This window comes from Eulemur rufifrons, chromosome 6, assembly GCF_041146395.1.
Source record: "Eulemur rufifrons isolate Redbay chromosome 6, OSU_ERuf_1, whole genome shotgun sequence".
Lineage (NCBI taxonomy): Eukaryota > Metazoa > Chordata > Mammalia > Primates > Lemuridae > Eulemur > Eulemur rufifrons.
In genome coordinates, this window is record NC_090988.1 from 74897667 (window position 1) to 74916974 (window position 19308).

Below are 19308 nucleotides of genomic sequence, written 5' to 3' on the forward strand. Positions count from 1 at the left end.
ACAACGTAATAATAGTGGAGAGTTGGAGATCTGAGCTGATACTAAATAAATAGAAACTTGAGAGGTAGTACAGTGTAGTAATTAAAAACATAGACTGTGGAGCTGGCCTGGACTGAGCTTTTGCATTCCTATTCTACCACTTTCTAGCTGTATGATTTAGGTAAGTGACTTCATTCTCTATGTTTCTTTCCTTATCTGCCAAATGCGGGCTGTAATATCGTATCACCTACCTCATAGAGTTACCACGAGGCTGAAATAAATTAATAAGTAACAGTGCTTAGCACAGGTTCTGGCACATAGAAAGCACTCTATGTTTGCTGTTATTATTGTTCAGATATGAACTATACATCCATCTACTGTTTTGGCTCTCTCTAAATCCCTTGTTGAGGACGCCTGACTTGGCAAAAGCAGCTAATACCTCTGCCCTTTGCCTACAGACCAGTAAAATTTAATGACTGGCAGATAGGTAGCACACTTGGATTAACATGGATTAATGTTGATACTGATGTGAGAAGCACTTACATCCACAATAAGTAGACCTTCTCTCCAAAAGAGCTATTTGAATTTTATTCTTCTTGTCCTCTTATGGAATGTTATCACCTAAGTATGTCCTCAAATGCATACAGAAAATGGATAACTAAAGTTTATGATAGAGTGAACCCTGGATTCAATTCACTTTAAGTTAAGTGAAACAAACTTCATTGAGTGTCCAGGTACTGTTTCTGGCAGCTTCTTAAGAAATGTTGGTTTTCTTCCATTCTGTATTGTTCTGCTTTTCCTTTTGGTCCACGTGATCAGAGCTCCCTGCACATCCATCTGCTAGCTCAGCATGCCTTCATATTTCACCACAGGGTTCTTAATAATGAATTGAAGGTGACCTAATCTGTAGCTTAGATGACCTAAGCTTCAAGTTGCCTTTGCTGCTACTCCTGACTTGATGTCAGTTTTAGTGACTGGACAGTTCTAATACATTACATCTCTAACTTATTCTTTCATACCTGAATCTCTTCCTATATTCCTGCCTTAATAACTCAAATCTCAATTTCTTCACAACTAGTTGCTTTATTCATTTTAGGGAAGATGTGGCCAATAGTTAGAATCCTCCTATTTGCTGCCACACTTACTTAATGTTAACATGACTTCGTCCCTACACATTGCCTTCTTCCAGAACCCCTACTGTTAACATACTACCCACTCCCACATTATCGTGTGTTAGCCCTTGCCAGACCCCTATACCTTAGACTCTTCTCTGGTCTCTGCCCAGATTTATATTTCTGGCACTAGAGCCCAGCCCTTTAATCTACTTAAGAATTCTAGTGTCAGTCACCAACGACCGCTACAGGTTTCTTGTGATACCTTTCAGAGGAAACTACCCTGTAATCAAAAAAATTTCTTTTCTGTTTCCTAATTACAAATTAACTCCTAAATGCAAAAATAGGGTGATATATTGTTTGCAAATATACCCATAGAATTCCTCTCTTTTCTGTATATATTCCTTGCCTTATGTCCTTACTGCTCTTCTCATCTAGCATTGAAAGTCTGTTTCTACAGCTCTTGGATATGGACAGAGCTATTCAACTTGCTTTGGCTAATAGGATATTAGAAAATGAGCCATAGTCAGAAACGTAGAAAGTGCTTGTGCATTGAGGTTGTCCTACCTTGCTACTTTTGAAACTAGACCCCTCTGTAGAGAAAACTGGGCTAACCAGGTAAATGCTGGAGACATAGGACCCAGTCATCATTTTCACCCTAACCAACTTCTTGACATGTGGGTTGAGGCCATATGGAACCACCTAAGCCTCAATCAACCCACTATCAAAGGAACCACCGAGCTGATCACAACTCAGATTGCTGACCCATAGAATCATGAGCTGATAAATAATTGTTGTTTTAAGCTACTAAATTTAGGGTAGCTGGTTACAAAGCAAAAATTGAATGATTCAGAGAGAATCAACACCATCAATATTAATCATTTTCATGGACCATTTTTTCATTTGTGTCTGGATTCCACATTTTGTCGTGTATTATGGATATATTCACTACTATACTTGATATTAAAGGTATATAATCACTTAATGCATTTACCTAACGTTGTTGGTTAGGGTGGAAGAATGATAAATATAATAGTGATTTATCTAGGAGAATAAATATAATAGTGATGTTTTCCTTCCATTGCTGTCTCAGAAAGTTTGTCTCCAAATTCAAGAGTTTTCTTGAAAATTTATGTTTAGAATTTATATTTTTAAATTGCTTTATCCACCAGCCCAATTTTTTTTCCTGAGTGTGAACAAATAAGTCTTCTGTCCCTGAAACAAAATTAATTATTCCTGGGTAGCAAAAAGTATTTAAAACCCCTTTGTATCAAGTACCTTATAAACCATGAGAGTTTTAGATTTCTAAAGCCAAGATGGGTAAGTACTCATTAACTACAAGATACTCAACCTTGTGGGTTGGATTTACTTTTATAATTTGTGGGGTAATTTATTCTTTGTTTTTCTTTTGAGATAGAGTCTCGTTCTGTTGCCTGGGCTAGAGTGGCATCGTCATAACTCATTGCAATCTCAAACTCCTGGGCTTTAGCAGTCTTCCTGTCCCAGCCTCCCAAGTAGCTGGGACTACCATCATGCACCACCATGCCCAACAGATTTTTTTCTATTTTGTTGTAGGTACAGGGTCTTGTTATGTTGCCTGGGCTGGTCTCCAACTCCTGGTTTCAAAGTGATCCTCCCACCTCAGCCTACCGAAGTATTAGGATTATAGGTGTGAGCTGCCACACCCAGTGGGTAATTTATTCTTAACCCTTATTATTAGACTATATGCAGTTAGAAGAATGATGAAGTTCCATGTTCAATCCTAAATCAAATACACAGTGAGTAGTAGCTACTCTTACAGTGCCAGCCTCAGATATATACCAGAGCACCTTAGTCATTTATAGTACAACAGACTTGTAACTTGTACTCCAAGGGCAGATGACTTGCCAGTGTCAGGATTAACAATAGTTATTACAGTTAGAGAACCTCAAAGATGGCTGCCCACAACAGAGGTATTGTTTGCATTCCACTGCTAAGTCCCTTGACTTTTATTGGGATGGGGTTGCATTATCATTTAGTATGTACTCTGAGTCACTAGCAACATTCTACTTACATCCTAGAGAGCATAGAGTAGTGACAAATGATGGTAACAGTGATTTGAACAAATCGTACATTTGTAGTTATGGCTTCTCTATTTTTGTGACCATCATGATCCTCCCTGGCTAACTCATACTTTTGTGTTACTTGTCTTATGACATCTGTAAAATACATATGCAAAAATATTGAAAGTTAAAATTTGAAAGAAAAGGAAAAAAAGAAGGGAGGAAAGGCAGGAATAAAAAGGAAGAGAGAAATGGAAGGAGGGAGAAGAGAGAAGGAGGGAAATGGGCAAGAAAGCAAGGAAAAGTGGGCATGGAATCTGCCTATCCAGGAGAATTAGCCTTAACATAATTGCATATATGAGATAACGCCCCAGGGTCTGAAGTTGGAGCTGAGTTTTCAACAGATTGGTCCACGCCATCTTTGTGGGTGTTTCCTTTACTCTGAGAGCAATCCAATTCTAGAAACACATAGCTGATGTAGTATAAGAAAACTCTACCTTAAACACGTCATTTATTTTGTGGTATTGCATCATAATTATTTTTTTTTTCATATGATCTTTTTCTACTTGTACACTGAGTTTTGTACCATAAGAATTACATTTTTGTTATTTATTCATGGTGAGTCATGAAACCATATGAATATTGTGTATTAAACAGTTAAGCTTGAGGAGACCCAAGAATGCAAACATCCTCTATCAGATCTTATGTTTATTTTACAAGTGTATCAGCTACAAGCAAGATAATAGCTGTAATGTCTAAGGAATTAAGACTGGACAGTAGTGATTTGTTATAGGCTTTTGTTGCAGTATAAAAAAGATCTCTGTAGTTGAAGATAATTCTTGAATCCTAAAAGGGCTGTAGAAAATGCATGAGGTAGAAATTATACTTAGATTGAAAAAATTAGCAAAACTGGCCAAATACAGTATGGAGGAAACAGACTTAGCAGCAGTGCATTTGAAAAAGACTAAAGGGATTTAGGCAGTTAAGTCAACAGTGCGAAATAAATTCTAAAACTATTTTGATCTTGAGCTTTATTAATATATAACTAGAACAAAAGAAGCAAGAATTTACTTTATTCTGTGCTGATCATTATGGAATTCAGATCTAGGGACATAGGCAAACTGGAACACATTCAGAAAAGAGCAGCCAGCATAGTAAAAGATTTTTTTATATGGAGAATGGCTGAAGAAACAAGATGCGTATGAGTTAGAGAAAAGAATACTTGAGGAATATGATATAGTAGTTAGGATGTTTTCAGGTGCAAGTAAAAGAAAAACCAACTCAAACTGTTTTTAATAACAAAGGTAATTTATGGGTTCATATGACACAAAAGTTCAGAGGCAGGTTGTGTTTTAGTGAGGTTCAATTCAGTGGCCTAGTTAATCTTTCTCTCTACTTTGCTTTCTACAGTATTGGCCAAAACTGGCTGACACTCTCTCCCTCTTTTGGAACAAGATAGCTTCTGGTCTGCCAGCAATAATCCGGGTTATGTGCCACTTCTTTCATATGAAGTGAGGTTAGAACAACTTCTTCCACTAGTAGTTCAATGGAAGAAAGAGAAATCTTCATTCCCCAAATCTCTAGGAATATTTTATATCTCATGGACAGAGTTGTGACACATGCCACTCTCTGAACAAATTATAGTGACCATGGGAAGGATATATGCAGAGTAGCTTAGCTAATAAAAAATCTGTCACTTCTTGAGCTTCACAGCTCATTGTTCTGATTTTGATCTGAAAATCATTTTCTCTATTGGAATTTGATAAAATAATCAATGACCTGTGAAGTTTGCTTTAAAAATATGTCAGGATTCTCCAGAGAAACAGAACCAATGGGAGTTAGATATATACATTATGTTATGTTTTATATATATGATATATATGTTATATATACACACACATATATATGATGTGTGTATATATGTTTGGTATATAAAGAAATTTATTTCAAGGAATCTGCTCATGTGATTGTGGGGTTTGGCATGTGTGAAATTTGTAGGGTAGGACAGAGGTCTGGAAACTGGTAGATGCTGATGTTGCACTCGTGAGGCAGAATTTCTTCTTGCTCTGGGAAACTTCAGTTTTTGCTCTTAAGGCCTTTCTTGAAGATAATAGCCTTTACTTAAAGTCCACTGATTGAAGATATTAACCACATCTACAAAATACCTTCATAGCAAAACCTAAATTAGTGTTTGATTAAATAACTGGGTACCATAGCCTAGCCAAGTTGACTGGTAAACCATCATGAATGTGATCAATCTTACCCAAAATATGTGGCTGAAATTTTGAGGTCCCATTGGAACAGAGAGATTGCAAACTAAGAGGTAGCCCAAAAATATCCCTTATAGTAGCTAACAGTAGATGTGTGAAAGGCTGCCCTGGGGAATAGGTTTTCAACTTGTTTTATATAGAGTAATACTGGGACAAAAGTTATAGAAATAGTAGTGAGTTCTTATTACTGAAAATGTTCAAACATGACCTAGATGACTATGGTATAAAAACCTCAAATTAAGGCCTAATGTTATGTATTCCTTGACATCTGGGAAAACAGCATTTTGTGCAAATGGAGTTCGGTGAACAAGAGGCATAATTTTATTTTACTCTTATTTTTATTTTTTTATTTTATTTTATTTTTGCCAGGAATACTGTTTTCAGAATATTTTACTCTTATGTTAACATTGAATAGTAGATGAAATATGATAACCATCAGGATTCTACAGAAAAACAGAAGCGGTAGGAGATAGATATGTACATATACATTTATAAGAAATATATATATCTCTTTTATATACATACATATGAAATATACTTTTAATATATAAAAATAAATTAATTTTTTTCTCAAATGGCGTAACTACAAGTTCCCCTTCCCACTGTGTCCTTGCAGATAATGTTCCCGAGGCAAACAACCTCTTTATCAAAGGGATCGGAGCAATTTCTGCTTACACTTGGTTAGGAAGTTCAGTTCCCTGCCAGCCCGAGAGTTATCCAGACAAGCCAATCACATCTTTCCTGGGAACTAAAGGGCACCCCAACCTCTTGGTATTACAAAACTTTTCCACAGCCCCTTGTTGTCCATTCTGTCTCTGAGTGCAGCCAGGAAAGGACACAAAAAGAAAAAGAAAACTACAGACTAATATCCCTCATGAATATAGGTGCAAAAATCCTCAATAAAATACTAGTAAACCGAATTCAGCTGCACATCAAAAAAATAATCCAACATGACCAAGTGGCCTCCATCCCAGGGATGTAAGGATGGTTCAACATATGTAAATCAATAAGTGTGATTCAACACATAAACAGAAGTAAAAACAAAGACCATATGATTATCTCAATAGATACAGAAAAAGCATTCAACAAAATTCAGCACTCTTTCATGATAAAAACCCTCAACAAACTAGGCATAGATGGAATATATCTCAAAATTATAAAAACCATATGGGACAAACCCACAGCCAGCATCATACTGAATGGAATAAAGTGGAAAGCATTCCCACTAAGAACTGGAACAAGACAAGGGTCCCCGCTGTCACCACTTCTATTCAAGATAGTGCTACAAGTCCTAGCCAGAGCAGTCAAGCAATTAAGGATTTCCAAATTGGGAAAGAGGAGGTCAAACTATCACTTTTTGTAGAAAATATGATCTTATATCTAGAAAACGCCAAAGATTCCACCAGTAAACTCCTAGACTTGATAAAGAAATTCAACAAAGTCTCAGTTTACAAAATCAATGTATACAAATCAGTAGCATTACTATACACCAATAATAGTCAAGCTGAGAGTCAAGTCAAAGACTCAATATCATTCACAATTGCTACAAAGTTAATAAAATACCTAGGAATATACTTAACCAAGGAGGTAAAAGATCTCTACAAAGAGAACTACAAAACACTGAGGAAGGAAATTGCAGATGATACAAACAAGTGGAAAATCATATCGTGCTCATGGATCAGTAGAATCAACATTGTTAAAATGTCCATACTACCCAAACTGATTGACAGAATCAATGCAATCCCCATCAAAATACCAATGTCATATTCACAGATCTAGAAAAAATAATTCTACGCTTTGTATGGATCCATAAAAGAGCCCTAATAGCCAAAGTAATCTTAAGCAAAAGGAACAAATTGGGAGGCATCACATTACCAGATTCAAACTCTACTACAAGGCTATTGTAACTAAAACAGCATGGTTTTGGCACAAAAATAGTGACACAGAGCAATGGAACAGAACAGAAAACCCAGATGTAAAACCATCCACATACAGCCAACTGATTTTTGACAAAGCAGACAACAATATACACTAGGGGAAAGAATTGCCATTCAATAAATGCACTGGGAAAATTGTATATGCAGAAGAATGAAATATGATCCATATCTCTCACCAGTTAGAAAAATTAATTCAAGATGGATAAAGGACTTAAGTGTAAGGTATGAAACCATAAGTAGAAAATCTTGGAAAACTTGTCTAGATATTGGCAGAGTTTTATGAAGACTCCAATGGCAATCACAGCAACAACAAAAATAAATAAATGGGACTTGATTAAATTAAAAAAAAAGCCATCTGCACAGCTAAGGAAATAACAGAGCAGATAGACAACCTACAGTATGGGAGAAAATATTCACAAGCTATATATCAGATAAAGGACTAATAACCAGAATCTGCAAAGAACTCAAGCAAATCAGCCAGAAACAAATCAAACACCCTCCCCTTTAAAAAGTGAGAAATAGACATGAATAGAAACTTTTCAAAAGAAGATAGACAAATGGCCAATAAACAAATGAAAAAATGTTCTACATCTCTAATCATCAGGGAAATGCAAATCAAAACCACAATGAGATATCACTTTACCCCAGTTAGAATGGCTTTTATTAAAAAGTCCAAAAACAATAGATGCTGGTGTGGATCCAGAGGGAAAGGAATGCTTATACACTATTGGTGGGACTTCAAATTAGTACAACCCCTATGGAAAACAGTATGGAGATTCCTCAAAGAACTAAAAGTCAACCTACCATTTGATCCAGCAATCCCACTACTGGGTATTACTCAAAGGAAAATAAGTCATTTTATCAAAGAGACACCTGCACTCAAATGTTTATTGCAGCACAATTCACAATTGCAAAGATGTGGAATCAACCCAAATGCCCATCAATTCATGAGTGGATTAACAAAATGTGGTATATGTATGCTGTGGAATACTACTCAGCCATTAAGAAGGATGACTTAATGTCTTTTGCAACAATTTGGATAGAACTGGAGACCATTATCCTAACTGAAATATCTAAAAATATGGAAAAACAAACACCATATGTACTCACTATTAAATTGAAACTAACCCATGAGCACAGAGGAAAGTAAAACTCAATGGAAATCAACCAGGGGGAAGGAAAAGATGGGCAAACACGTACCTAACGGATACAATGAACAGTATCTGGGTGACAGGCACACATATAACCATGACTTAAGCATTATAAGTTGTCCATGTAACCAAAAATATTTGTACCTACATAATACTTTGAAATAAAAATAACCAGTGAGCTGTCAAGTTAGCCTTAAACACTATAACATATAAGTAAATATCATAGATGTAAATTCCCTAACACTGTTAAAATCCAAACTGACTCCACCCAGCCTTAGACAGAAAGAATGAGGTCTTGAGAGTGCTGCCCAATTTTTCTCTTCTCATTCCCCTTTCAAAATGCATGCCATTTTGACTTCTGAAGAACACTGAAGGCAGCATCTCACTTTGTGTAGAAAGGAGAGTTAGAATAGCTGCAAGGTTATCCCAACTCTTTGCCTGTCTGTTGATTCTGAGTGCTTCGTTCATTTAAAAATCCCTGCTGAAAGCTAAAATGTTTCTTCTGGAAAGAGGCCTTTGTTTTAGTCATCGTTTCATTCCTCAAGTGTGTAGCTGCATAGCACCCCTATCCTAAATTATAAAAACATGGAGAAGGTTAACATGGGTGGCTTGAACATATTTGACATATCTTTTTTCTATGATTTATTTTATTACTACTATATTTAAATTGACTTACCCATTAAAAGTTATTCTTTTGATAGAATGGCATGTGCTTTTCCCTACCCATCAATTTAAGAATTTCTTTAATGAAAAAATGGAAGAGACTTGGTGGGAGAAAGAAATTTTTCTAATCTATTAACATATAATATCACTTCACAAAGCTATATAATGTGTTTTGGGGAATAATAAAATTACATTAAGACAGCCCTGGTGTTTGAAACCAAAATGTATAGTTTCCATATCCCTATGTCTTTATATAGTGCTAAACATGTGGTTGGCACTTACTAAATATATGTTGGTTAAATCATCTAATAATAAAATGTGCTCCCTGCCATTGATCATAGACTTTAAGAAAGACTTTAATAGAAGAATATGTTTTCTCTATTTCCTGATTTATTCGTAGTAAACAGATCCGAGCTATGCTGGGACAGTTCAGCCAGGCAGAAGCCTTATTAATGAAAGCTGGAGTTCAGCCAGGGACTTTTGATGGAGTTCTTTTGGATCTTGGGTGTTCCTCCATGCAACTTGATACTCCTGAAAGAGGTTTTTCCCTTCGGAAGGATGGCCCCTTGGATATGAGGATGGACGGTGGCAGGTGAGTATTGATAAGCATTTCCCCTCACAACAAGAAATCAATTTCTCAAAAACACTTTGAATTTAATTTCCTTTTAAGACTGCAGAATTCCCATCACACACCCACACATAACACTTCCCATACATAATAAATCAGTTTGTTTGCTACTCATTATAGACTTTAGTATTTCTCTTGATTTGGGATTTTAAAAGAAAAATAATTACTGTCTACACAAAATAATGAGGAGGATAACCTTCATACTGATTATCTTTTACACTGATATAGTATGGACTTTTAGACTGCAAGCAATATTGATAAATATCATGATACTGAAACAATGGTTCCATTTTTATGTACATTCCACTGTGCCTCTGTAAGGCACAAAAGGAACTAGATACATTTAATGCATATTCTTTTAGAATACAAGAAAAAAGGCAAATTCCTGGAGGTCACCAATTGTGTATTTTGTCCTGTCTCTTGCACAGTCACATTGGTTGAATCTTCTCCAGAGAAACTGCAAATTATGGTACTATATCAAACACAGTATTATGCATAGGATATCTTTCACACCTCCTCTTCATTTCTCACCACCCTGGATATACTAACACTTGTTCTCCATTATTCAAATAGGTACATGTATATTAAATAACACAAAGATCACATTCTAGGAGAGTATAGGAATAATTCCTTTTTATCTAAATTAATTTGAAAAGCTTAGATTAGTACTTGTGTCTATGCTAAACACTGGCCCAGGACTGAATAGCCTATACCTGCAAAGCTTAATCATGCTTTTCTTTCTCATATCATACCCTACCACAAACTACTTTGTCTTATGGTAATTCACATATAACCTTTTCCCCATGTTGTGATATGACCTGTTAACTTGGATTGTGACCTATATTTGTTAGAACCCTGTTGTTTCTGAGACTTAAAACTTTTTTTGCTCATGGTATTGGCATTTGTAGAATGAAGGATATGATCATAAAAGTCCTTTAAAACCAGTGACTAATAGTAAAAGTCAAATATATTCTCATGCTTGGAGATTGAGTTGGTTGTACAGAGGTAATAAAATACCAAGCAATTTTTTACTGTTCTTATGTCTTGCTAAGGAATATGCCTTCTGAAATACCATGAACAAATCTTATAGTTAATAGTCATCAATCCCCATATTGTTACATAAAGACTTATCAGCAAATTGTAGTCCATGAATCAGTGTCCCTGAGGTTCTCCCTGGAGAACTTGAAAATAAGATTGCCCCTGAGAAACTCTTAAGTCAATACCTAATGGATGAGCTTAGAGTTGAGAAAATATATCTTGAAAAGCTTAATGGCTTTCAGGTAGATAGCATAGACTATAACATAATCAAAGATATTAACAGATCTAAAGAAATTTGGAAAGGGGGAGTTGATTCACATGAATTCATAGAAAGGAATGTCAGAGATACAAATACGTGCAATGCTAATCCACGTAGTGTTATGGGGACAGGGAATCCGGGCCAAAAAATATGGCCTGTCTGTTCCTGATGTATCCTCATGATGAAGATGGATGCAAGAGGTTTTCTTAACCTGTTGCCATTTAACACTGGAGTCTTAAAACACAATTTATTCCGTGCTGATCCCAGTTTCAACAACAGCTTTCAGATTATAATAAGGCTTCTCATGTAGCAGAAAGAAATTCACAGCTTCAAGGATTTGAGAGTCTAGTTCTATTGGCAGTTATATTCTTCACTAGAAGGTAATAAATTGTCACTTATATTAATATTTTCTTATGAGTTTAGTCACTGTTAGTGAAGTCTGGAGGACTGATGAGATCAAATCTATTAACCTAAGTTGGGGAACAGATCTTAAATCTTGACTTCTTCATCATATGAAGGCCTATACCAAAGCGGCCTACCAGCCTGCCAACCTTCCACAGTGATGCTCCTTTTATTAACACTTTTTAGCACTATGGAAATTTCTACACTACAATTCAATGTTAATATAAGAGAAAAACAAAGTTGTGCCTGTTGTCCACTAAGCTCCACTTGAACAAAATGCTGTTTTAATTTTCTTATTTCAAAATAGAGAAGTATCATGAAAAACTAAGTACATCCAATACTAATCTTAAAATTGTCTTGGTAAAGCTGGACTATGGACTATATCCTATAGATTCTAAATTTAACATCATTACCAAGGTTCATTCTAATGCTCAGTGGTTTGGGCAAGTGAATTCCCAACTAGGTAAAGTCTAGCAGGGATTTTGTCATTTAAGCCAAGAATGATGACAGGCAAATTATATGAATGGGGAAGATCTAAAGGATATTGGGATTTATTGAGGATCTTCTGTATGTTAGGCATTATACTATCTGTTTTACAATTGTATGCACCCCTACTTCTCCCAACCATTCTGTGAGGTAACCATTGTTACTTTCATTTTATAGGTTAAAAATTAATGCTCCAATAGATTAAAAAGCTTACCTAATATGAGTAGCAAGGTTATGATTCTAATCTAGATTGATCTGACTCTAAAGACCAGATATTCATCCTGAAAGCTGAACAAACAAAGCCTATTGAAATAGAAACAAGACTACCATAAGATGTTCATTGGTCTGGGGGTTCAATGGCAGCCAAACATAAAAACAATAATCATAGGATATGGAAAGCAACGTTTGACCAAAAAGAGAGAGAGAGAGATAGAATAAAAAAGAGAGGTGAAGGGCATGGCAAAACAAACCAAGGACAGCAACAAAATTTTCTCCTGGAAGCAATAGGCATGTGAACAAGGTGTAGTTTAGTGTTTTCAAGGAGAGATTCAGGTGTTTCTTGGCAATCCCACTCTGGTTTGATCCTCCGATCTTAAAGCTACCATATCTTTGTTATAAGACCTCGCAGCATGGTACCAATAATTAATCCAACATATTAACTATAAGAGTAGTAAGGGTATTCTTAGCAAAGCTATCTTTCTAATAAGTAAGGTCATAGTTAGCTCATCACTTAGAATTCTTTGGCCCATTTCCCTAAATTAAAGTAAACTAGAATGGTCTGACAAAGTAAGTGCTGTTTTCTGCTACTGTAATTTATTCTTTTTGGCCAGAGGTTGGTATTTCTTTTTCTCCTCCACCTAAAATTACCATCTAGGCTTGTTCAGTACTGTTAGTTGATTACCAGGTTTTACTCCATGGTGACCTTTGTCATGGGTGGATGAGCCAATATGGTTAAATATTTTAAATAATATACACTATTGCCAGTAAGATTGCTCTAGTTTTTGTGAGGGAAACTGACCAGCAGTATCTTTTTGTATGGACTTTCTAAGTTCAATTTGTGTCTCCACAAATAGTCACTTTGCAGCCTCAGGTTAAATTCCTGAGATGTAGGTTCATTCAAATATCATCAAGCCCAGTATCTTCTATGGTGAAAAAAAAAATTCAAGTAGTAACTTAAATGTCAAAAAACTTAAACCCAAACATTTTCCAATATTTTAGTTTGAGGAAAATCTACAGGAAAAATAAAAAATTCATTGTGAATTAAAGTTAAAGGTTACTATAATGTTTTAACTTCTGCTGCCTTGATCTTGATGAATGTTATAAACAGTCCCCAGTTGCCATTAATGATGGGTTTTTGAAATGGAAAATCTGTTTCATTCGTGTAAAATTTCAGTCTCTGACTTTAAAACCTCAGAAGCTCTCCTAAATTATATGTGACTGCCTGACTTTATGTCTCAGTACTCTGAAGTTTCACCTCTCGTCAATGAAAACTGACGTCAGTGAACTAATTGGCTCTTCTTCTGCGTAGGTACCCTGATATGCCCACTGCTGCTGATGTTGTGAATGCTTTAGATCAACAGGCACTTGCATCCATCCTAAGAACATACGGGGAGGAGAAGCATGCCAAGAAAATAGCTTCAGCAATCGTTCAGGCACGCACTATCTACCCTATCACCAGAACCCAGCAGCTTGCCAGCATCGTCGCAGGTACCCTCATTAATTCTGAACAGTATCTGAGAGAAAAAAAAAAAATGTGTATGTGTATATTTTTACATATCTATCTCTCTCTCTCTCTCTCTCTCCCTCCCCCCCAAATCCCTGAGGAATTCATTTGTACTTGAAATCATGCAGGATAGAATCTTGCCTATCTCTAATGAAAACTTTCTTTTAGTTGCAAGCTTCCCCCCCCAACACCTCTCCCCCACAAATAATTTTTATAAAATACACTGTAGTTTTCCAATTAGTATAATAATAGATTTTTTTTTTTTTTTTTTTTTTTTTTTTACGTAAAGTATCTATCATTTGTGCCTACCAGAGTGAACCGTGGAAGAAGGAGAGCAAAAGAATTTCTTAATCCATCATAGTGGTTGATAAGCACCCTGTATAAGATCTGACATTACCTCTCTTAGTTTCACATTTCTGCATTTTAATATTTTGGGCAAAAGGAGAATTGCATTGCCCAACTGCTAAAATAAAATCTAGTGACTCATACATCTATTCTAAACAACCGGCTAACAAAGGGTATGTGATGTATAGGTTATTCCACTTTGTGAATGCTAACTAAATCAGCCTGAGGGGCTTATTGAAACATTTCATCTTTTCTGCTGTTTGCCACCATAAACCTCTTGAACCTAAGTCTAGCTAGGAGGCGCTTTATTATAGCCTTTTTGTTTGAAGCCAAAGTTGTTTCACAGCTGTGTTCCATGATGAAAGTTTTCCAAGGCAAAAATACAACTCTTATAGTTATTTCCAATGGTAAATTTTTCATCTTGTTGAAACATCTGAAACTCTTTATCATTTTTATTTACCAAATGTATGATTTCTTTTCAGTGGTTCCTATTAAGGTACTTAAGTAAAGAAGTTAAAAAAAAAAAGGAGTATTTATATAGCTTATAAAAAGTACCTGATATTGACTGCCTCTATCTTAATATTATCAATAGTTTAAGGGATAAGAATTATAAATTTATTCAGATCAAGATTTAGAGATCATATAGCAATTATTTCATGACATAATTAAATAAGACTATATTCCACTTAGCTATGATAATAAAATATGAAGAGTTGACTAAATCTCTTTAATTTTTTTAAGCTGCATACCTCAGGCCCTTCAGATTTACCATTGAGATTCCTTTAGGCAAGTAAGAACAGAATTCTTATGGGCTATATGAACATAAAATATTTCATAATATTTGTTTTTCCTAAAAGGAGTTTATATTAGCATGCTGACATTAAATTCACCCTGTCTTGTTTTCCTTTTTTTTCTTCCCACTCCATACTCACTAACATGTCTCCACCGAATCCTTTCTGTCATCCTTTAACCATGTGTGTTGTTTTCTGTCTCACATATTGGAAAGAAAAACAGTGAGAAGTCATATTTTTTTATTCATAAGAAAATCCAAAATTTTCTGGTGCTGACAAAGAGATTTGGGCTAGAGAACATCCTAAAGATTGCCCAGTCAAGAGACCTCATATGATTACTGAAGAAACTGAGGCTCAGGGAGGGTCAATAGTTTATTCAAGACAGTTTATTATTGACAGAGTTAGTACTACACTTGATCTTAGCCAAAAGGCTGAGAAGCAATATAGAATTGGTACTAATCTAGTATTTGGAAGCTCATGAATTTGAAGCATAATTGGCTTCTGCCTTCAAGTTAACTTTTTGTCTGTGGATCCTAATCTAAAAACTGGGGAAATAACACTTTGGCATTAGATAGGAATTATATGAAGATGTACAAAAGGAACAATTTAAGTACTTTCAGAAAGAATGTCATATGAAAAGCACATTAGTCCTATGACAAACGATTCAGTAAAGGTGAGAATATCCATGTATGGGTAAGTAAACTCCATTTCAGTAAATGCCATTAAGTTCTCTACAATGAGTTTACTTTTATATGTTAAATATCAGCCCATAATCATCCAACTTTATTGATGATACGATTTTTTGTAAAAGGGAAAAACAGAAAAAATGTGTTTTCATTTTGTGTTCATGTATTCAAAAAATATTTTGGTAGAGGCTACTGTATACTAGTCACTATCCTAAGCACTAACGGTAGAATGAAAGCAAATGAAATATAATCTCTGTGTTTACAAAATTTACAGACTGGTAGATTATATCATCAGGTAACTAAATAAAAATATAGTGTAGGCCAGGCTCAGTGGCTCATGCCTGTAATCCTAGCACTCTGGGAGGCTGAGGCAGGAGGATCGCTCAAGGTCAGGAGTTCTAGACCAGCCTGAGCAAGAGTGAGACCCCTATCTCTACTAAAAAATAGAAAGAAATTAGCCGGACAGCTAAAAATATGTAGAAAAAATTAGCCGGGCATGGTGGCACATGCCTGTAGTCCCAGCTACTCGGGAGGCTGAGACAGGAGGATCACTTGAGCCCAGGAGTTTGAGGTTGCTGTGAGGTAGGCTGAGGCCACAGCACTCTATCCTGGGCAACAGAGTGAGACTCTGTCTTAAAAAAAAAAAAAAATATGTATATATATATATATATATATATATACTGTAATAAACTTATACTTGTAGTGAAGACCCTCTTTTTATTTATTATACTCTGCAGTTATGATTGTATGATCAATAGAAAATTTGATAAGAGCAGAGAATTATAGAACCTATACACCCACACCTAATTTGATTACATTTTTTAAAGTGACTCACCTTTATCAAGAGTTTCCAAAGTCTCCAACTTAGTTTTCATGGAAACAGCAGCTGTCTTTCCTTTTGCATTCATATTTTATCAGTTTATGTAATACTTGATGAAATTATGTAATACCAGTAGTAGGCACTTTGGGCTGTAAGCACACAGCTCTTTTTATGGAAACAGGACTGTATAGGAACACTAGAAAGTAGAATGCTACCCTCTGACAATTTAACAGAGAAAAGTCCATTAAATGCATGTCTATTAAGAGAGGTATTTCATGAAGGAAATGTGGGAAGCAATGGGAAGGGCACAGGAGGATCCCTGTATTAGCTTCCTAGGTCTGCTATTACAAAGTATTATAAACTTAGTGGCTTAAAACAACAGAAATTTATTCTTTTACAGTTTTGGAGGCTTGGTATCTGAAATCAGATGTCAGCAAGGCTCTCAGGGGGAATCCTTCCTTGACTATTCCCTAGCATCTGATAGTTGCCAGCAGTCCTTGGTGTTCCTGGGCTTGTAGATATATCACTGTCTCTGCCTCCATAGTCAGTTGGCATTCTCTCTGTGCATCTGTCTTTGTGTCCAAATCTCTCTCTTTTTATGAGGACACCAGTCCTTATTAGGGCCCACCCTAATCCAGTATGTCCTCATCTTAACTTGATTACATCTGCAAAGATCCTATTTCCAAATCAGTTCATATTCATAGATTCTAGGTAGACATGAAGTGTGGGGGACACTGTGCAACCCAGTGCAATTCCCAAGCAATATCTTTATTTAACAAACATGTATTTTGGCAAGCTATAATATGCAGTAGACTATATTTAAATGTCTTTTCTGATTTTAATAATTCATACCAAAGATGTTCAAAGCTATCAAGCATTCTAGGAAATGTACAGCACAGTTCCTGACACATATTAAAACATACATATTCATGGAAATATAGCTTTCTTGACTTTCCCAAAGCTAACAATCCAGTAGCACAAGGAAGACCACCATACTTAGAATCACAGTATACTCAGTGGCATTCTATAAATCAGATGATTAAGCTGTAATTTATAAAATCTAAATCCTGATGCCTTTTGCTAGTATAAATAATTATAGTTCTAGTACTTTTCCATTATCATGGGGGCTCCAAAAGACAGGTTTGAGGCTCCAAGTTGGAAAACAGCACTTACAACCATGGTGCATTACTTTGTAAATTATCAAAGCAGTAATTTATAAGCAGTTTACACGAGAATTCTAAGAACAACCTGTAGGATTTCACTGTTCATACTACTACCACATATGTTCATACATACACTATTCAGAACTACCAGCCAGGAATTTTAATATAAATATTTAACACATATGCAGTGTTATACAGAGCGTTCCCTCCAAAAATGATTCATAAATAACAAGTTACATTTTGTTAAGCATCATTTTTATTCTAATGCTGTTATAGCTGAAGAGTTGGAAATGGCTTGAAGAACTCATTTAATCCAGAACTAGATTTTCATTGACTGTAACAAATGATCATTAGCCTTTTTATGTTCATCTTTTTTACTCCTCATTGTATTCTAGTGAAGAGGAGCACATTTCAGCCTGAAATTACCAATTCCATAAATACAGGCCTAGAGGCTTTAGAAAGAATGGATTTCTTAGACTAAAGTCCATACTCTTTCACATAGTTTGCAAATCCCTTCATGAATTATCTCCTTCCTGCCTTTTCCTCTTCATCTTTCTCTTTCCCCATAATAATGTCTGTTCCCACCATATTGAAGTTCTTGCGGTCCTTCCAGCATACCATAATCACTCACCTGCAGGCCCTGGACATACTTCTGCCTAGAATGATATCCCTGCCCTACCCCTAACCTGTCCTCTGGCTAATTCCAGCTCATCCTTTAGAGCTTAGTCGAAATGTCAGTTATTCCAGTAAGTTTTTTTCCAGCACTACTCAGATTAGTTGAGATGCTCTCTTATATCATCCCATAGCACTGCATTTCCCTATGATGGCACTTATTATGCTGTATCTTATTGCTTGCTTGCCATTTAAATTTCCCCCAGACCTATATTATTCAACATAGTTGCCAACAGCCACTTGTGGCTGTAGAGCACTTGAAATGTGGCTACTCCAAATTGAGAGGTGCCATAAATGTAAAATACACACCAGATTTTGAAGACTTAGTTTGAAAAAAGAATTTATAGTATCTGATTAATAATTTTTATACGCATATGCTAAAATGGTAATATTTTATATATATTAGGTTAAATACAGTATTACAATTAATTTTACCTATTTCTTTTTACTTTTTAAGTGTGGCTATAGACAATTTTAAATAGCATGTGGCTTCCCCACTACTCAGGTGGCTGAGGCAGGAGGATTACTTGAGCCCAGGAGTTTGAGGTTGCAGTCAGCCAGGCTGACGCCACGGCACTCTAGCCCAGGCATCACAGCGAGACTCTGTCTCAAAAGAAAAAAAAAGTGTGGATTGCATTACATTTTTATTAGATAGCATTGCTCGAGACTGTAAGCACTGTGAGGGCACTACCATGACTTTTATACTTATCATTGTGCCTCACTGCTTAGCGTAATGTTTGACCCTTGGAAGGTATTTGGTAAATATTTTTTCAATGTTAATGTAAGCAGTTAACAAAATGGACATTATATCAAGAAGTTTCTACTTTTATAAGGTTTGGATTCAGTAAAACAACATCAATGCTAATAAAAAAATTAATGTTCAGTCTCATAAGTCATAAAAAGCAAATTTCCCCCATACCAATATGTTTTAACAACATTAACATTAACATACACAGGTAAATTAGAAAAACCACATTGCCCTCCCAGTACTTTAGTTCATTCATCTTTAAGTTGAAATGCTATCCGTTCTTACTTTTTAGGAATGCCATGAAAAATAATAATGCTCTGATAAAATATTTTTATTAATTAAAAATATTTAATAATGATAAATGATACATAAAAACTCTCAAGATTTTCAGCA

At 35.6% G+C, this 19308-nt stretch overlaps 1 protein-coding gene across 1 annotated transcript in view; it reads left to right on the plus strand.

Moving 5' to 3' along the window:
- The window catches only part of METTL15 (methyltransferase 15, mitochondrial 12S rRNA N4-cytidine), a 183398-nt gene that overhangs the window by 143490 nt on the left and 20600 nt on the right, over window positions 1-19308 (plus strand). The window contains exons 4-5 of the mRNA XM_069469750.1: window positions 9555-9746; window positions 13496-13674. Coding sequence (XP_069325851.1) covers window positions 9555-9746; window positions 13496-13674 — 371 coding nt within the window. The remainder of the gene's footprint in view (window positions 1-9554; window positions 9747-13495; window positions 13675-19308) is intronic.